Below are 20,839 nucleotides of genomic sequence, written 5' to 3'. Positions count from 1 at the left end.
TATTTCAATATTCCAATTAGTCAGGTGTAAAATGAATACGCCATCAGATAAGAATATTTTGTTTGACTTTTGAAGTATTACCGATGACTGCAACACGTGTGCTTCAATAAGAACTACCCACGTTATATAGTGTCGTCGCCCAATGTGCATTTTCAGAAAATCTTCAACAATGTTATCATATTTGCCTATGCATGTGCGTATTAAGCGAAACATTTCGATTTACAATAATGTGGACAAACGTCCTTGTATTTTTTATTCAAACGTTCTTATCTGTTTTGTTTATGTTTTGTAAATATATTCTGATAATATAAATTACCGATGTTGATCATGATTCATATAGGTATGCGTCTGCCTGTCAACGACTGAATGTGGTGATTATATATTTATTTAAGGGTCATATGATTTTAGTTATAATGCAGCCGCCACATTGCTCGTAAAAATATATTAATTTATTATTTTTTATTTTTTGGTACTGATTATCGGATGTATTTGTCATAGGTTTGAATATTTAATACATACATTAGAAACTATTATCGAATCATTTCCTGTTACCCCACTTTATGGCTATGATAATATAAGTTCATATGCAGCGTTAACCATGTAATAATGCTTATTCTATTAGGGTAGCTGAGTTCAGACAGCGAAAGAGTTGAACATTTTTGTTATCTGTTTGAGTTCAGTCTATCATAATTGAATAGCCCAAAGAATAGCCTTGCACAATTCAACCAGTATATGCTTCAAGTTATGGAAACCCGAAGGAACCGATATTGTTTTTCAGACATTATAAAGATGCGATTCACTGAAATAAGACAGCTTAACTGGACTGAAATCTGGTCATTTCTGCTCCACGCCCGGTAATCATATCTGTTATCTGTGGAAATGTTTCTGTTGTGGTTTCCGGTTATGACGGACATTGACCCAGATAAGCAAATCTTGTGTATTGCAAATGAAAAATCAGCGAATGTTATTCGATGCAAGACTGAACAACGATTACAGACAGTAAATTGCAGAAATTTAGCTGGATAAGGGTTAGGCAGTGGCTTTCTGTTCGGACTTCGTTATGACTGAACTACTTTTTACAGAGACATATGTGTAGCATTAGAAAAAATATTGACGTAGATAATGTCCTGTAATCATCTGACTGGTTATCTGCATATACATAGGGAACAAAATCATAAGCAGTTTTATCTTACATGATGTGACATGGAATTGTACACTCCTGAAGGACATTTAAAGTGCTGCTGACGGCATACAAAGGAACAAATATTCTCCTGCATGTCTCCAGATATTTGCTTTTTTTAAACTGTGCTGTTATATAAAACAGGGTCATCTTGCAGAACTACACTGCTCCAAAATTGAGGCGAAAACAGCCAAATGGTCCGTTGTATGCAAGTAGTATTTGTTTAAAGGTGGTCCGTTGTATGCAAGTAGTATTTGTTTAAAGGTGGTCCGTTGTATGCAAGTAGTATTTGTTTAAAGGTGGTCCGTTGTATGCAAGTAGTATTTGTTTAAAGATGGTCCGTTGTATGCAAGTAGTATTTGTTTAAAGATGGTCCGTTGTATGCAAGTAGTATTTGTTTAAAGGAGACTATATGCACTAAATTCAGGAGGAGTTTTAGTTAGATTGTCTCAACATTGACTACAGTATATTGTGGTCATTTAGATAAGAAAATGCAGTTGTATTTCATGTTTTCAGTACAGTTGACTTATGTCACTGTAACATACTATACATGAAATGGATAGGATGGGATTGAAAATAGCACAATTGTTGATTAGGGAAGTGTTTATTTTATAATCACAATAGCTGAAACAAAACGTTGTGTTCTTTTTTGGTCCGTTGATCTCTAATAGTCTGAAAGAATTAAATACTTTCACCTGCAAACTTTGTAACAGAAACCATATACGATATGTCGAGAAATCATGTGATAGGAGATGGCCATTAAACTTCACCATACATTATTAATTTTCTTCATTCATTTCTGTCAGAGCTTGATCAATAAACCGATACGTACACATTTATCCGTTACCAGTTTAGTCATAAACCTGTGTTTACATGTAATACTTCAACAAATAACTACCGCATTTTTACGATTGAACGATTAAATACCGCCGATACTTTATTTCAAAGTTATCTTAAAATATTTGATTTTGTTAAAAATATACCGATCATTCGGAATAAAATTCTTATATTATTGACAAATGTTTTACTTTCGGTTTTAATGTTTAAAGGTAAGTGTAATATAAATTCTTTATTATGCTGTAATAATGTGTAAAATTTACGTAGTTGTTGTTATATGTTTTCTGTTCATTTTACTCGACCTATTTGTTTGCGTGTGATACAGTTTAAATTATCTGGCTCACTAAGTTATTGTATAATATTCCTGTCTTAATATCGTGAGTAGGCCATTCTTTTATTTTCTCAATTCTGGTGATTCGCGACTGAGTATGCATATTTATCTTTGGGCAAGTCAGAAAAACCCTTATGTATGATTTATAGACCGACGGACGAGAACAAGAACTACCTCATTATTCGTTCAAGGACTGCCGCTCACCGTAAGATCTAGTAAGCATACTTCGGAAATGTTACACTTTTATTTGTACTGGCACAACTTAATAACATTTAGCAAACCTCATATAAGGAAAAAAAGGCTTTCATGAATTGAACATGCATACTTTATCTAATCTCAATTTTTATTTCAGACGAGAGGTGTGATGGAAAGAACGACATCTATCGAGCATCATGTTACGTGCTCAATATGCATGGATCTATACAATGATCCTTTAGCGCTTCCTTGCCTCCATAGTTTCTGCAGACGATGTATACAGGGATTATTTTCTTCCGCACTTGTTTTCAAATGTCCAGAGTGTCGCGCTGACGTTAAACTTGGACCTAAAGGTATAAATGAGTTGCCGAAGAATTTTCAGCTCGCAGGCATTGTTGACAGTTATCGAAGTGAAAACGATATATCCCGGGAAACTAACAGTCGAACTCGAAACGATCGTCCATTTTGTACACACCATCGAATGACGTGTCAATTAATGTGCACAGTTTGTAAAATTCAAATATGTCTACGGTGTGTAGTAGAAAAGCATTCTGGTCACAAAATGACATTTTTGTCAACCAAAAAAGAAAGCGAAGAAGCCAGCAAGGATGACATCAAGTGTTATGACCATGGTAGACTGTATAAGTTATATTGTTGTGATTGCAATCAGCTGACATGCTTGGAATGTGTTGTGAGACAACATTGTGCACATAGCCTAAACAGTATAGAAGAAGCGCATGGATATAACACGGTGAATTCTATATCGTTTTCGGCTCAATTCATCAATATCTTTTATCCTTTATCGATTTTTAGTATCATATGAACACCCTTTGCTCGATTTATTTAAGAAATTAATGCTATTTTGTGCGTTTAGACGGATATAAACCACATTCTTACAAATCCTCGAATCGATTCTTATACCTGTCTAAATTTAACGCAACGCAAAGACGCAAAAAATAGCATTACTTATATTTGAATTTTACAGTAGCTTGCTACAAAAATAAATAGTTGGCTTTCCATGAGTAGATCTGTTAGAAAATCAAATCAAAAGTTAGGATATTGATCTTTTCAACTTCTAAATAGAACAACCCAAAAGACCCGCCCACATTAAATTGTGATTCTCCTTCCGATAAAAATACATTTCCTGATTTCATTCAAAATATCCTTAAAGCAAAGATTTAATTTTAATCTTTACCATTAAAAAATAATTTTACCTTTTATTTAACGTTGTTTTGAAATTTTGATTTCAGTTTTTAAAGACTTTTTCTAGCTACTCCATTTTGTTAATGTTTTTCGTGAAGTGAATGACGTCTGATCGCGAGTGCAGTTTTGCGGAAAGAGCCAATGAACATATATTGATTTTAAATATTTGAATTTTTAGTAGGACAAGCTTATTAAAAATATTAGAGTGTATTTATATACTGAAATATGAATATGCTACATTGCGTTATGGTTAAGATCATGTAATATATCGATTTCTGCATGTATTTCAGGTCTATGTATTTCCCGTATATGAGTTTATATCTTTGTATTTCAGGAAATATTGAAAGGCACATTGAGTGACCTAGATTCCCGCCAGAGTCTTCTAAGAGCTACTCAGAAAACATGCAGAACTCTCGCACAGAAAACACAGGTACCATTTCTGTTAAATTGTATTCAATCCTTTTTTAATAGTATTACTCTTTTTATGCAGATTGTAATCGTTCTTAAAGTAAAACAGAAAAACGGGCACAAGACAGCGCTTAGCAGCTTTTATTATTTGTCGTGATGAATACAGTGTTTATATTAAAGTGTCTTTTGCCAAATCTTACTATTTTGTCATTTTTTTCAAACGACATATATTCATGATGTTTCTTTGCCTTATTCTCAGTTTTTAAAGTTGTTGTTATATTCAAATGTATGTGGTATACATTCAGATTATGTACTAATTGATCCAGGACAAGACCAGTAACATGCTAAATGTATTCAGTTTGATAGAGATTGTTCATTACATGTAATGAAATGTTCAGCACCCCACAAGTCCCCCGGTACTCTGCAGAAGCTGAACTCTTACACAATAACATTGAATAGAATCCATGATCGAAGAAGAATCAGACATAGCCCATAGATAGTGATGAAGTGATCTGTATTTTACATTGTATTCATATACCAACTGTTTAGATCGATGCACAAAAGAAGCGCCAGGAATTGACAATGTATTTTTCTCGTCTTCGCGATGCTGTTGACAAACGAGAGGCTACACTCCGCTCAGAGCTTGACCACAGAGAACAGCAAGTCTACCAAGACTATCTGACGCATTCTGAGAGTGCGAAAAGAAAAGAAAAACTTCTTGTTACGGCAGCAGACGATGCCAGGAGATTGTGCACAGAAAATAAGATGAAGTTTTTACAGGTATTTTAATGCGTATTGTCACATTAAAAAGCTTAATAACATTTCTTAAATTTTAAGAACTTTAGACAATGTGGATTTTTCATCTGGATCCCTAATAGTTTCAAATAAAACAATTCTCAACGCACAGCTTTTTGGAAATTGAACTGAAAATACTTGTAGTCGACCTGTACAAAAAATCTTTACACATTAACAGTTATAACAATGGTAAAATGATAAACGGAGCAAGCATTAAAAACAGGAATTGGTTAGAATTAAATGCACAACTGAACTTGCATTTAAAAGTGGGTTTATTCCGCTATAACCTCTAACAACAGATGATCGTCTCATGACATTTTTCGAAATTCCTTTTCAACATGGTAGTCATTGTTGATCCGTTCAAAGAAACTCATCAGTCCAAGACGGAATCAGGGATAATGTGCTGGCCAAATATTCGTTTTAACTAGCACGGTTCTAAACAGAGGTGAACATGCGTGAAATATACTGATAAAATATCATGAAAATAAGATTTGCCTTGTAAGTGTATTTTAGTAAAAATACGGCTTACTATGAGACCACGTGCGAAATAACACATTTTGCGAGCGTTGTGTGTGGCTCATTAAAATTCCAACATCAGGCGATGGTAACGTGTTTCTTCAAGTGTGTATCATTTATCAACATAAATAAGGTTTGCATCGAGAAATATGCTCTCGTCCCATTTCTGAGAAATAATACGTTCATATCTCTGCTTATAGACACAAATCTATCAATCTAAATTTACAATTGTTTGAATTTCATCTTATTAAATTGCCAGAAAATGATAAATACAAGTTTCTGTAAATCAGTCATAGACCTCTGCCTTTATGAGCTTTTGATCTTGTAACAAATAGTTCAAATTGTAGTAAAAGCTTCATTTAAAAGAAATGCATAGTTAACTACAAGCTTAATAGGGAACAAGAAATGCAACAAGAAATGCATTCAGTCAGAACATATTTGAGCCGTGCCATGGGAAAACCAACATAGTGGCTTTGCGACCAGCATGGATCCAGACCAGCCTGCGCATCCGCGCAGTCTGGTCAGGCTCCATGCTGTTCGCTTTTAAAGCCTATTGGAATTGGAGAAATTGTTAGCGAACAGCATGGATCCTGACCAGACTGCGCGGATGCGCAGGCTGGTCTGGATCCATGCTGGTCGCAAAGCCACTATGTTGGTTTTCTCATGACGCGGCTCATTTGTTTTCTTTTTTTGTAGAATTATCCAAGGAAAATAAACAGGTGAGATATAATTTTATTCTTCCACGATATTACCTCTAATATTGTGTTTATAATTATGAAAAAGTAAGAAATCACCTAATACTTTCTTATATAATCTAACTTATTAAAGAGCCTTACAATCCACATTGACTGTACACGTCTAACTTTTATCTCCACTTTGTTATCTTTAAAGCCATGCACTATTCGATCGCATTTAAGTATATTTCTGTGAAACTTTTGACAGTATTTCAAGCTTGCTCACGGAGGAAAGTGCTGATAGTCCGCCTCAGATGAAAGGTGTTGATGACGTTTCACTTGTTGTGTGCTCCTTAGAAAAGGAACTAGCAAACATTCAGTGGAAGTGGCCGAAAGAAGGTAGGTATATAGTAGATGCTTAAGCTGAGAAAAGATCTGTCACATTTAGGTCATAGTGATGTGAGTGAATGAAACAGAACTTAGTTTCAGGCATCTATCTAAATAATTTTCGGAAATTAATGCACCAATTACTTAGTTCCATCGGTTTTCACTGCGAATCAAAGCCACTCTATTGCATTCGCATCAATACGAAAATCACACTTGTAAATGAGGACCACCCTAAAAATGTTAAAATTTGTGTTTCGATTCCTTTATATGATATTATTTGTTTGCTGTAGTTTGAATGTATGTGGTGGTAAAAGCTTCTGAATTGCTATTTGCACTTTATTTCCTGTATATTTTATCTATGTATTAATTCCAATGTTACAGAACTTAAACCTGCCCGAAAGGCCCCTCCGGTACCAGCGGCTCGAAAGTCTGCACCTAGCCGAAGAACACAACCTGCATCACGACACGCCGGGAACCATACACTCTCTGTTGGTACACCCGTTAAAAGGGGTAAGTACTTTGATTCATCGAAGTTCAAAATCTTCATTCACCGAAGCATTAGTCATTACACTTATAATTTCATTGCCATTCTGTTTGTACAATTGTAAAATTAATTACTAATTAAGAAGTAAATGAAACTTTGTTTAATCTACTTAAAATTGTAAAACTTCAGTATGCAGTTTCTTATTCCAGGAAAGTCATGGAAAGACGGCATGGCTGATGGAGGCCCCGGACATATTGGAACAATCACAAACATCTGTCTGGACCCGGATACATATACGGTAAAACAGTACTTGTATTACCTAAATGTGTTGATAAAATTTACAACGTAAAATCTTTTTGAATTAGTTCATAAAATGTCGACATCAGGCGTACATAGTTAGACATTGAAAAAAGCTGTGTAATTTATGAAATAATTGGTCACAAGTTTACTTAAATCTGTGAAGAGATCATTTGGAGCGTAAAACGCAAGCAAGCAGCATACTAGCAGACTCAGTTTGATTGAGTCCGTCTATGATAGGCAATTGAATGTGCAATACCCCATGCCACCTAGTACCAGCCTAAGCGAAATTCTGGTTAAGTAAAACGGAATGTTCACAATGACCCTAAAAATATAACAACACTGAGTCATGTACGACGCCACTCGGCAGTTAAAGACCGCTCGTGTGATAGTTATTTAAAGATTTTCTGGAAGCATAAACCCCTAGATGATTTTCTAGAAGTATTTACAGGTACATCGGTTTCTACATAACGACAATTGCTGTTTTTTTATTTAATACAATTCTATATGTTTCAGGTATGTTGGCCAAATGGTAAAACCGGTAACTACAAATATACGCCGCCATATGAAGAGGAAATTAGTCCCCCATAATATGTCCGTTTTAAACTCAAGCTTAAACATCATGGACAGCTACATGAAACTTCAGCTAGATATACAGGTTAACACAACTTAAATCTTAAGCTTAATATACAGTATAACACAACTGAAAACTGCAGCTATATATACATGTACAGGTTAACACAACTGAAAACTGCAACTTCATATACAAGATAAAACTACTGAAAACTACATCTTGATATACAGGACAACACAAGTGAAACCTGCAGCTAGATATACAGGATAAAACAACTAAAACTGCATCTTAATATTCAGGATACCACAACTGAAAACTTCAGCTAGACACACAGAATAACACAACAGAAAACTGCAACGAGATATACAGGGTACCACAACTTCAAACTGAAGCTAAATATGCAGGTTAACTCAATTGAAAACTGCAATTTGATAATCAGGATAACACAACTGAAAACTGCAATCTGATATATAGGATAACACAACTGAAAACTGCAATTTGATATACAGGATAACACAAATGAAAACTGCAATTTGATATACAGGATAACACAACCGAAAACTGCAGCTAGATATACAGGATAACACAACTGAAATCCGTAACTAAATATATAGGATAACACAACTGAAAACTGCAGCTGGATATCCAGGACAGCACAGCTGAAAACTGCAAAATGATAGAAAAGCTTCTATGTACTAAAAGCAAACGCACAAACCGTAAAGTAATTTTACAGTAAGCCAAAGCCACATAGCAGAGAGGAACTAGATGAAAACAGAATATTTAGGTGGACAAAAGACCAGAGCAAAGTCGAAAGTAATATTGAAGTACTTATCACTGACAGCTTTCACGTTAAAGAATTTTCCTTTTGTAAATCATTCTTCGTATTTATGAAATGACTTAGGTTCACATGAAACTTCTTAAAAATTGTATGTGAAATCAGTGGAAGTGGATAATTCAGCACGTTACTATAACACCACACGACAAGTTGAAACGAGAACTTACATTAACGTTTTTAGCTTAAACAGTCCAAACTAACTAATTTACACTTTTCATCCAGTCCAAAGTATAATGTGTAACTTTATGGACCCTTCTCTGATTCGCCCACTGATGAAAGTTATTTTAGATTGACCAGGACAAAAACATTTATAGATATATGCTTTAGGTTTGGTAATCTTTACCTGATTTACAAAAAAAGTATGAATTAGATATGTCTTCATTCATTGACTAATAAGTTGTGGGTGAAGTCATGTGGTCTAAAAATCCCTCGTATATATTTTTGTTTTGCTTTTTACCGTATTTAAGTTAAAATAGTTCAGGAAATCAGTCTTACTATGCTGCACGTCAGAAAAAAGACGGACTTTACTATTATGGAAGTGGAATTGTAATACCAACCGGTAATCAGTATTTTCGTATGCCGTTTTTGGCATCCATCGGCCATACGAGAAACAACAGGAAAATTCCGAAATGATATTCCGAGTTTGCATACGAAGAACACGTAATCACACGGAAATTACCGATTGTCATTACGATTCAGCTACCTTAAATTGAAAGCATTATACGTTCTTGGCTTTTATGTCTTAGAGCGTAACATATGGCAGACATATAGTGCAATAAACAGTTATTGTAAGATGATGAGGTGAATATCTTAGTCTAATACCAGACGAAAAAAAGTGATATTTACACGAAGCTAATAGACCGAGGTGAATATCGCCTTGGTCAAGTTCATGGACTTAAGATTCGCTGATAGTATCATACAATAAGTGTTTTTATGACTAGCTTAAAACAGAGCAGTGTGATTAATATCTCAGTTAGACTATTCACACAGAAAGCTTATACACAATTCTATCAAAAATTTAAATAGGCTGCTGATTGAATAACGCCTTTGTAGAAGCCAGATATGATTGGCTTGTGATTACGGTTGTGTACACGGCTAATATCACTTTCTATGGACGGTGCCTCACGTTGTTCCTTTATGTATTCGTTTTGTCCTTGTTTGTTTTGTGTGAGTATTTGTGTTGATCGCGTGCGCATCCGTGTGCTGGGTTCGTTGTTATAACGTGGCATTCCCTGTTGGATATTCCGTGTTTTCTGTACACATAGTCTAACACAGTCAGACATTTTGTACAGCCAACGGTCATACGCTACGTTATATAATACCCTTCTGCATCCTGTTATATCTTTGTTACCCTTTGGGTTCTTCTACTTCTAACTGTAATTACAGCTAATATGTTTGAACCACAACACTGGTACAGTTCATCATTTTATTCATATTTACTTCACAGTTTATAGCATAAGGTTGCAGGGTACACCGAAATGTTAATACAAGTATCGTAAGTATCGACAATGTTGTGACCCTGAAAGTAAACAATAAATTACACTAAATACTTAAAATGAGCTTACATATACATAAGCGGCAATATGAATTAAAACAATAGCAATCTGGACAGCATTGGAGACGATTATTCCTTATTCAATATAATACTCCAACAGGGAATATTACACAAATTTTAAATATAACTCTCACAAGAAAAAGTCAGGTTCGACTCCGTATCAGGCATCTGGTTTCATACATATATTTACAACATATTATTATGCGTATTTCATAATAACTCTAAAAGTATACAATGTACATGATCAAGTAGCCAATCCAAGCATTACCTTAAATAAGCTTTTACAATCATATGTAATAAATACAACATTTTACATACCGATTGTGGATCGAATCAACACACACACCGTCTCTTCAGCTGCTACGTACACTGTCCAACACACACACTCGTGAAGGTGCTGTTATGCTGCAAATTAGAGTAACAACGAGTGCAACTAAGTACCATAGACTGTGATCCTTTATTGTTACTGCATAGGTATTAATTAGGTTTAAGAATAGGATTATAGAAAGTAAGAAAGTTAAAAATGCCGCCATCTTGAAAACTATATACATGTACAATTACATGTATTCCAAATATTTCATTACTTATAAAACACCAGAAATAATCTTGCAGTCGAGATCTTGCAGTCTATATTTAAACAAATAAAAACAAGAGCAAAGCATTCCTAACCTGTAACAATGACCATTACAGCGATAATTAATCAAACAGAGGAACCAATTCAACATGTCCGTCCTTCTCTACAGCTGACTAGGGACTGATCTCACGTGACGCTTACAACAACAATATAAGGCGGGAGAATTGCCAATGATGGTCCAAGGGAGATAACTAGTACTTGATTATGTAAATAATCCAACCTGGTTACATCTTTTTCTCTATAAATATATGTCTTTATCAGCTTTTGTCTCAACATTGAGTCTGGACCTTTCAAGAAAGTACGTCGGACAGCTGAACAGAAGTTTTATGCCTTTGATGTATCTGCTGAAACCATCACTATGCCGTGTTTGGCCCTATTTTTGGATTTAACGTCGCACCGACACATGATAGGTCATATGGCGACTTTCCAGCTTTAATGTTTGAGGAAGACCTCAGGTATTTTTTCATCACGAGTGGGCACCTGGGTAGAAACACCGACCTTCCGTAAGCCAGCTGGATGGCTTCCTCACATCCTCACATGAAGAATTCAAAGCCCCGAGTGAGGCTCGAACCCGCATCGATGAGGGGCAAGTCATTTGAAGTCAGCGACCTTAACCACTCGGCCACGGAGGTCCCTTTGTACGACAGTTATCCGTAAATACTCATGTACATGGTCAGATCGGTATTGAACTATAAATGATTAAAATCTGTTCTGCCTGTGATGCATGTGTTCTTTAGACAAGTTCATTTCAAATTACATTCTATAATTATCTTTTACGTAAATATCAATCGCAAATCGATCACAAGGGAAACGCTTACAAGTCTACCGGGTAAGTGAAACAAGTTGTAAATTAATTACATGTTGGTCAACTGATGTTAAACTGTTCTGATAAGAAGGCTAAAGTTATTAAAAACGATTTGAATTGTACTAAAGATAATATGTAAGGGTAGATTTCTCGAAAGAACACAGTCTCAGAGCCACACATTTGCAAAGTAGGCCCACAACGAAAAGAAGCTGTAATGGAAAAAATATTACAGACGGATTGCTTCAAACATCTAACAAGTACATATTAAGTTATGTGAAATATATATAGAGGGGGAGGAAGTGGTATACTGGTGATGGGTGGGTGGAAGGGATTGGGGGGGGGGGGGGGGGGGGGGGGGGGGGAGGAATTTGAAGGGTAAAAGATGAACAAGGATGAATATACAAAGGGAATGCTACGTTCCTTAATAACAGTCACACTTCAACGTAAACCACAAAAGCGCAGACACGCATGTACCAAAATCAACCACACAACCACACACAACTGAATAACATAGAAAACATTAGACACACAATCACACCCATACAGGCAGGAAAAAACAATTGTGTACTGCCTTAGGATTCCGTCAGCCTGAATAAAGGGGAGCCACGAAAACTAACTCAAAGTAAAGGGGGAGGGTTGCAAAAGGTCGCGCAAATACAAGGGGAAAGGAGAGGGCAATAGGTCAATAGGGGGTGTAAGGAGGAGGGAAAACGCATTCCATAAACAAAAAAAACAAAAACATACGCAGCAGACAATACAAGACAGACAGAAAACCAGTTGAAAATAGGGGCACCTCCTTGGAATGGTCAGTAGCCTATTTAAAGGAAACTGGGGGTTTAAACTTGTTTAGGGCATGCCAACCTCGCACTAACCCTATTTTCAACAAGTTAGACAACACAATGTAAATAAAATCCCCGCTGAGAAAGGCTCTAACATTAGCGCAAAAATAACAGATTAATAAAGTAAAACATAAAATTAAGGTAAATCTAAGGTATAATTACACCAATGTACTCAACAACTTGTCTGAAGTCAGAGCAACAAGAGCCTAACTTTTAAGGGCACGACTAAGAAAACTGCAAGACAAACTAGTGCTACGGTCTCTTACATACCCTTGATCTCCAATATCACATACCCACTATCGTTTTGAATATAACTAAGGATATGTACAGTATCGTTACCAATGCTTTGAACGGGAAACAATTACGTCGAACCTGTTTTAACTTTTTAACTGTTGTTATAAAGTTGTTTCCCCTCGTATGCTTTAAGAAATGTTTTGCAACATTTGAAGTAGAGGTATGTACAAAAAGGAAATCGTATGGAAAAGTTAGTGTCGGGGCTATATCCAGACAAACATATTCTTTGAATAAATTCATGAGTGGAGAAGTATTGATAATAAAATACTGTAAAGCTTTGTTAACATCATAGGATATTTTTTCATGGTAATTTTTGGTATGGTTTTAGTAAGTAACTTATAAAGAGAATGGTTCTCTAAAACTCAGAATGTTTTAATCTTGGCAACTCTTTTGTTTTGAATTTACTGAAAGGGGCAAAATAAATTCCAGTACATGTATAATTATAAGGATTTATTCATTAGTTTTTAAAATATTCGTTTGTTTGTAAAATTATTTAAAGTCGCCAGCAAGTTCAAAATAAAGAGAATGTGATTCTCTTAAACTCATGGTATTTTATGAGTTTTACTCGTAGCAACTCTTACAGTATTAAAGACAAAATAAATTCCGATATAATTATTAAGCGAAATGTTTTTATTTTACTCAATATTTTCTGAAATATTCGCTTATTTGTACTTTAGGAAGTTTGTAATAAAAAGAATGTGATCCCCTTCAACTAAGAAAGTTTAATGGGTTTTACTCGTGGCAACTCTTAATTTACTCAATATTTTCTGAAATATTCGCGGGGGGGAGAGGGTGGGGGGTGGGGGGGTGTAAAATTATTTATAACCACCAACGATAACACATATGGGCGGCTCCAGAATACTGTTAGTAATGTAAGCAGGAAGAGATAGTGAAGGACACAGAATATGTTCCGACTCTAGAAGCTTCCCTGGTTGTTTAGCGTGCCAGGTGTATTGCACCTACAGCTTGTATATACGGTACCCTTTTCCCCGTTGTTAGTAATTTTTAGTTGGAGGATCGGGTGCTCAATGTCACGTGTCAGACCACTGCGTCTACCCTTTTTCTGAAATGAAACAACAGACAGCTTAAATATAGCATATGAGCCGCGCCATGAGAAAACCAACATAGTGGCTCCGCGCAGTCTGGTCAGGATCCATGCTGTTCGCTAACAGTTTCTCTAAATTCAATAGGCTTTGAAAGCGAACAGCATGGATCCTGGATCCATACTGGTCGCAAAGCCACTATGTTGGTTTTCTCATGGCGCGGCTCAATTATAACTAATTTTCTGTATCAGTGATTATGATGATACATCTTTTATTTGGTTTTTGTTTGTTTGTCGAAATTTAATTGGTTGTTAAAGCTGAAGTTTACGACCGATGATTTGTAACTATCACTTTCTTCCGGGACCCGCCATTTCAATTTTCAAAAAAATGTAAGCATTAGTAAAATAATTAATTCACTTATAGTATTTTCGTGATACTTCCTGGAATTTGAGTAAGATATCTTTATTACATCATATACCATTTGTCCTTGAATATTTTACAACTTTACTACGTCTGTGCTAAATGCGCAACGAAATACATTTAGTTTAAGCTTTTAGCGTAAACTCAATTTTGGTCTGTCAAAAATGAAAATTGTAATGTACCGTCCATCAAAAAATATCAAATTATTCAGATAAAAACAATATTAGCACTCAAACATTTAGCTCAGATATTAGCGACTTACTATCAGCTGATTATAAGAAAGCGCGACAAATCAAATTTTAAACTTAATTACAGCTGGCCCGTAAAATCATATTGTATTGTATCAATTTATTAAGGCGGATCAAATCTTTGAACCCATCTTAACACTGTAGGAACACATGAAATATCATTTAGATATTGTTGTAGTGCCAGCAAATCAAAGACGATTTCGGTTAAAAAAAAACAACTTTCATTTAATCATCGAAAATACCAGTTACATACGGAAACCGAAAATAACAGAAGTTAAACATATGAAGTAAAATAAAACGGGAAAGTTTATGTTTGCATTTACATATTAAAATATAACACGAATGTAACTTAGTTAAAGTGTGGGGAAAATATTAAATGCAGGAGATTGTAATATTTCAATAGTATGAATGTTTTTACACTGGAGTAGAGATAATCATTTTCTTTTTAATTCTTATGCATTGACATTTTTTGGAAGTTATTTCAAGCACTTAAAGATATTATGTTTATAGTCCAATATTACCGTCGGTTTGCGGCATATATACATGAATATATTTTAAATAGCAACTCAGTAATAATAATTAACTATAAAACGTGATATAAGATATCAGTTGTCCTATAAAACTATCACAGGTGTTTTCCCGTTCAACATTTTTATCTATATATAGTTACGGTTCTTGGAAACGTTTAGACGAGATATTAGATAGGAACTATGAACTTGCAAATCTGCATGTCATTTATTAAAGGGATATAAACATTCAGTATCTAAATGCATGGGTTTAGGCCTCAGCGACTGATCAGTGAAAGTTCAACGAATTCGTCAAGGGAAACTGAGGGTACCAAAACACAAAACCGTGATGAAAACATTAAGACCGATGCATCTACATCCACCTTGGGACTTAAGCGAAACTACAACTTGGAGCCGCGGACCGCGCAGTCGTCCCACGAAGATCCAAGAACACAGCGTGACGAGAGAAAATGGCGGTCATGTACTTGTGATCATTCATTAACGCGCTCAGAACAAAACCATTGTGTGATTATCAATGAAAAGGAAAAGCCAACCGTTCATGCTGCAATTAAAACATATGACATGCAAAATGTTAAACATAAAACTAACGAGTGCTTACCAACTGCATGCTCATGTTGCTCAAAAGTATCAAACTCTGTTGCAGATATGACCGATGACGGTAGTGATTCATTGTTTCATAACAAAGCCATAGGCTCATCACGCAATTCTTTTTGTCAACATTCAGATGGAAAGAAGGACTTTCAAGGAAATCATCAACAACAAGTAAAATATACTACTACATGTCACAATCCGCATCCTGAAAATGAGATAGAATTAGCTGAATGCAACTCTGATGAAACTCAAAGAAAATATACATATCTCGTGAATAATTCTGAAGCTGAAACATTTGACAATGTTAGATCTCAAGCTGAACATGATGCCAGTGTTAATAGTTCTAAGGCAAACTGTGATAAAAACAAGAGCGTTCTTAAAGAAAGAGATGATATCATAAATGATTATCAACTACAGGAAATGATGTGCCATAAAGCAATCAAACAAAAGTTAGATCAAGACTATTCAGAAATACAAAAACTCCGAAAAAACTACAGTAGTTTGAAGAAATTATTTTTAGCACTAGCGACATTAAACATAATTCTCATTCTGTGTGTTGTGTCCGTGATGCCAGTGATACTAGTCACTTTTAAACTTTCTGGCGACAACTCCGATGAAGATATAAAACTTATATCAGCAAAACATTTATCTTCAACTGAAGCCAAAAAAGTGGTGACGGAACACATTCTCTGTGTTGACTGTCATACAATTAAAGAGCAATGGTCAGATATATTCACACGAGAAAGTGGAAAAGACTGCTGCTTAGAAGATGTTGCTTCACTTGTTGACAGAGTGTTGGGATTTAATGAAAAGGTGAGAACGCATTTGTAGTCAATAATTTAATAGTCCCATATACGAAGCTGTACATCTTGTACATAATTTATAAATATACACATTCAATCTTAATTTAGTGGAAAATAGTGCGAAAGTAGTCGAAACTGAGGTAATGCAAAATTACACAAACCATACTAAATTATAAGTTTAGTTGGTATTGTAACTGAGTTTCACTTAAAGTTAAATCAACGTTCCATATAATTGTGTAGTTTTGCATTATTTTGAATGTCATCTCACTCTAAATGTTTTCTTTAAATAATTCAGAAATTGAAAGACATAAATTCAGCGGTGAATAGAAAAATAAAACACTGTAAGTATATTTTTGCTTCATACTCATAATAATAGAATTTGCTGGTATGCTGTGTACAAATATTGACGAAATTCTGGCCGGGATGGGAAAACACAATTCTTGCATGTGAGGAGGGTGTATGAAGCTAGCTTGCGAAAGTTCCGGGGTCCTGCCCTTGTGTCCCTTAAATAATCTCTGCAGAACTGGCTTCCGTTTCTTACTGAAGTAAACATTATTTCGCATTTTATCATTTTGAACTACTCCTTGAAATGACACCATTTGTCAAAATCTCCATTTAATGACCACAACTTTTGAATATAACTCTCTCTCTCAGCTTACTGATGCTCATAAAAGTCACTGTAATTTCAACGTGATTTTGTGCAATAAGTAAGACATCTACGTGATGCATCCGCCATTATTTTTCAGCTGTCTAAAGCACGGATAGCTATTCTTTTGCTTCTTGAATCATCCCTAGCAAATCAACACATTCTAGAACATTTATCATACTATCAAATAGTTATACATTGACTTCATATTTAATATATAGGATTTGAAATTAGTATACATTATTTGTAAATTTTGTTTCAGATACCCACGGACTGGAAAATGATATTTCTGCCTTAGAGACTGTTGTATTTAACGAAACTTTTAAGCCGCCTAATTCAACAGAAGGAAGAGCAAAACACAGAAGACAAAATGAAAACCTCTCCAGGCTTGTAAATACTCTTCTGACACGAAAACGTTCTGCAATACATCTGTCAGGAACTGGTGTGTTCACCTCTTATAATTGTTAACTTGTCCATCTCTCAATTTGGACAGTATTATGACTGTTAAAAGGGGTGCTTACCAAAATGAAAGTGAGTGAATGGCGGTTTTTGTCTGCACTGGTCGCAAAGGCAGAATCACTTGTCGCCAGCAGGCTAAGGTTTAAACTTCTTAAGAATCGATGTATTAATATTGTTTTCGTCTGGTAAATATTTTCTGTAAAATCATGAATAAACTTGACCTAGTAGAAGTAAAATTATGTTACAAATGATTAAAATGCATGTCAAATATTAGTTGGTACATTTTGTGTAAAATTAGATTCTAGACTTTTTTTTTGCTTTTAAATAGAATGTCAACATATTAAATTGTTCATCAATGTCTTCTATACAGATTGTTAGTGAAAATTAACAATTGAGATAGAACTACTTGTATGTGTTAATATTTTATGATGATGATTACTGATGTTCTGACATATACATTTCCTTTTGTTCTAAGCAGTGCGACATCATGGCCTAGCATGGTCACAGGACTTTCCTAAGACAACATCGGGGCCTCTAAGACATCGTAACAATGCTATACATGTGGTCAGTGGCGGAGTTTATTTTCTGTACAGTTGTATTCGCTTTGATCTTGGTCAGTGCAATCGAACAGGGTAAGTATATTAAATTTGAAAATCATAAAATGAGTTTTTGAATTTAACCATTTCGGTGGACTTCATCAGTTTTACATATTGTAACTAGGTATATTAACAGGAGCATTTGCGGCTGAGTGGTTAAGGTCTCTGACTTTGAACCATTCGATCCTCACCGTTTTGGGTTCGAAACCTCGGTCGCAGAGTAGAACAACCTTGTCGGCTTAATCTTCGAAGCTTCACACTATGTTATAATGATATTAAGGCTACGGAGCTCCTGTAACTTACCTGTAAAACAAATATTAGTTAGCATTTTGATATGTTCAATTTACGAGATGTCTTATAGAACGTTATTTATCCTGTGTTAATAGGAACGTTCCGGTTGGATATAACATCGCTGTCAGCCATGGAGGTCGGAATAAAACATTAGCGGATATTCGACAACCTTGTAAAGAAGGTCAATATAGTGAAACAGATCTTATAATACAAAAGATAGTCCATGTTCCTGTAAACGACCAAGGTGGAGGGAGCACAACACTGCGCGTTGAAATACAGCCTAGCCAAGATTTAGTTTCACAGAGTCACAGTCATTCTTTTGGGCTTTTTGAGATATAAATAATAAATAAACCATAAAAAGCATATCATTGTTTTAAAATCTTACTTTCGATAAGTATTTTCTCATAAAGTTTTCAAAGACTGGACATTTGATTCAATTATCTGTTAATTATTACTGAATCCATTGTTTTTATTACCTCCATTTATGGCTCTGACCATATAAAATGATGTCCAGTATTGAAAATAAAGCTTTTCTAACCATGCCATTATGCATTATATTCTCTACTTGTACAGCTGGGGACTTTAAAATATCATGGCAGGTGAATTTATGCATTAAGATTGATCTCAACCATCTTATGTTAACTTGCATGAGTCAAATAAGATAAAAGTGATGAAATAGTATGCCTAACTTTTACATCATTTTTGGAAAACAGATTGAACTCAAATCTTAAAATATAGTAGTTAACGCTACTATGACCTTTTTTAAAAATGCTTGAATAAGTACAAGTATGATGAGCATAAAATGTACGCAGTAATCAGTAACATCTGAGGTACTTCAATCCGGGGTTAATGTGACATTCAGCTAAATATTAGTTTATTTTATGTTATACGTACTTTCCCGTATAGATATGACTGACCATCTTTGAGCAAATGAACCGCGCCATGAGAAAACTAACATAGTGCGTTTGCGACCAGTATGGATCCAGACCAGCCTGCGCATCGCACAGTCTGATCAGGATCCATGCTGTTCGTTTTCAAAGCCTATTGCAATTAGAGAAACCGTTAGCGAACAGCATGGATCCGGACCAGTCTGCGCGGATGCGCAAGCTGGTCTGGATCCATGCTAGTCGCAAAATCACTATGTCTATGTTGGTTTTCTCATGGCGTGGCTCATTTATTGTTCCCTTTACTGGTTTACTTTTATAGATACATTAAGGTAGAAAACCCCTCAAATATATTTAAGCAAGAAAAAATAAACACTACAACAGGCTCCAGACTTATTCAACGGTTATGAATTGAGAAAGTATCTTCAAGTGTTAACGAAAAGTTATGGCGCCAAGGCATCATCGTTTTATAAAAAGAATATTTATGAGTAATCTGTAAATTATGTACATACTGATAGACAGTAAATATTCTAATGTTTATAACCATATTGAGTCTATATCAACCTGTTATATTTCAGATCGTTTCAGATTCAGTTCAGTAGATGTGAGAAGTTGCAATAATTACATTTTAATTACATCAGCAAGCATAATATTTAAGTTAATATAATACTGATAGAATTGTACGTACTAATAACGACATAATCATTTAAAATTTGCTCAACTTGATTATAAAATAACAATTGAGCCGCGCCATGAGAAAACCAACATAGTGGCTTCGCGACCAGCATGGATCCAGACCAGCCTGCGCATCCGCGCAGTCTGGTCAGGATCCATGCTGTTCGCTTTTAAAGCCTAATGCAATTAGAGAAATTGTTAGCGAACAGCAGGGATCCTGACTAGACTGCGCGGATGCGCAGGCTGGTCTGGAACCATGCTGGTCGCAAAGCCACTATGTTGGTTTTCTCATGGCACGGCTCACATTATTTATATGTATATGACGACACTGTCGTTAGAATTATTCATAGTTACAGACAAAATGGCTTTCAAGTTTTCCAGTGCTCATGCGTATGTGCTATAAATTTTGGATCTCATTTCCTTTACAATTGTTATTATTGTTTGCAGGTTTTAAGTTGTTATGGATGTTATTTTGAAATATTGTATACACTTTATTCAAATAATGTACTTCATATTTCACATGTTTTTTTAAATAAAATAAATTTTATGCTGTAGATGCATTTACTTATTTTCTGACTAGCAGCATTATCACTTTAGTTCCATTTGCAATGTTGCTTGATACGGCACGAGTCACCAAAGACTTTTAACTGGCCCAGTGCAAATTATTGCACGGAACGTACTATAAATGTAGCTCAACAATATTTTTAAAATTTGTATACAATGTAATTAGTAAACATGTAATATGCCCATAATTTGTAAGAAATAGCTGCATTATGTCATAGGTTTTACACTGTCCTTGTCACAGAAATTTTA

The 20,839-nt window shown here is 35.1% G+C and overlaps 2 protein-coding genes and 1 long non-coding RNA gene across 7 annotated transcripts; 2 read left to right on the top strand and 1 right to left on the bottom strand.

The window, feature by feature from the left end:
- Positions 1–387: 387 nt before the first annotated feature.
- On the top strand, positions 388–9,513 carry LOC123554185 (tripartite motif-containing protein 59-like). Of its 3 annotated transcripts, none has more exons than XM_045344147.2 (9): positions 388–498; positions 2,701–3,294; positions 4,081–4,176; positions 4,704–4,934; positions 6,162–6,184; positions 6,408–6,538; positions 6,908–7,036; positions 7,220–7,308; positions 7,824–9,513. In XM_045344147.2, exons 2-9 carry the CDS (start codon positions 2,713–2,715, stop codon positions 7,896–7,898), a joined length of 1,356 nt encoding a protein of 451 aa, XP_045200082.2. In that variant the 5' UTR covers positions 388–498; positions 2,701–2,712; the 3' UTR covers positions 7,899–9,513. The 3 variants fall into 3 exon arrangements, with proteins under 3 accessions (XP_045200082.2, XP_045200083.2, XP_045200086.2); XM_045344148.2 differs by lacking the exon at positions 388–498 and adding an exon at positions 2,029–2,229; XM_045344151.2 differs by lacking the exon at positions 388–498 and adding an exon at positions 2,427–2,563.
- A 474-nt stretch (positions 9,514–9,987) lies between these two features.
- Positions 9,988–11,388, bottom strand: LOC128558589 (uncharacterized). Its single transcript, XR_008371735.1, has 3 exons — positions 10,941–11,388; positions 10,590–10,676; positions 9,988–10,235 (listed from the first exon to the last, which is right to left on the bottom strand). It is a non-coding gene; the product is annotated as an uncharacterized LOC128558589 (long non-coding RNA).
- A 3,341-nt stretch (positions 11,389–14,729) lies between these two features.
- On the top strand, positions 14,730–20,580 carry LOC123554184 (uncharacterized). 3 transcript variants are annotated; one of them, XM_045344144.2, is made up of 5 exons: positions 14,753–16,485; positions 16,771–16,816; positions 17,384–17,563; positions 18,056–18,212; positions 18,563–20,580. In XM_045344144.2, exons 1-5 carry the CDS (start codon positions 15,322–15,324, stop codon positions 18,804–18,806), a joined length of 1,791 nt encoding a protein of 596 aa, XP_045200079.2. In that variant the 5' UTR covers positions 14,753–15,321; the 3' UTR covers positions 18,807–20,580. The 3 variants fall into 3 exon arrangements, with proteins under 3 accessions (XP_053404336.1, XP_045200079.2, XP_045200080.2); XM_045344145.2 differs by having other exon boundaries at positions 14,770–16,485; positions 18,059–18,212; XM_053548361.1 differs by lacking the exon at positions 18,563–20,580 and having other exon boundaries at positions 14,730–16,485; positions 17,384–17,511; positions 18,059–18,212.
- Positions 20,581–20,839: the final 259 nt, after the last annotated feature.

Source organism: Mercenaria mercenaria, chromosome 7, assembly GCF_021730395.1.
Source record: "Mercenaria mercenaria strain notata chromosome 7, MADL_Memer_1, whole genome shotgun sequence".
NCBI lineage: Eukaryota > Metazoa > Mollusca > Bivalvia > Venerida > Veneridae > Mercenaria > Mercenaria mercenaria.
Note: the sequence above shows the minus strand (reverse complement) of the source record. Positions and strands in the feature narration are given on the sequence as shown.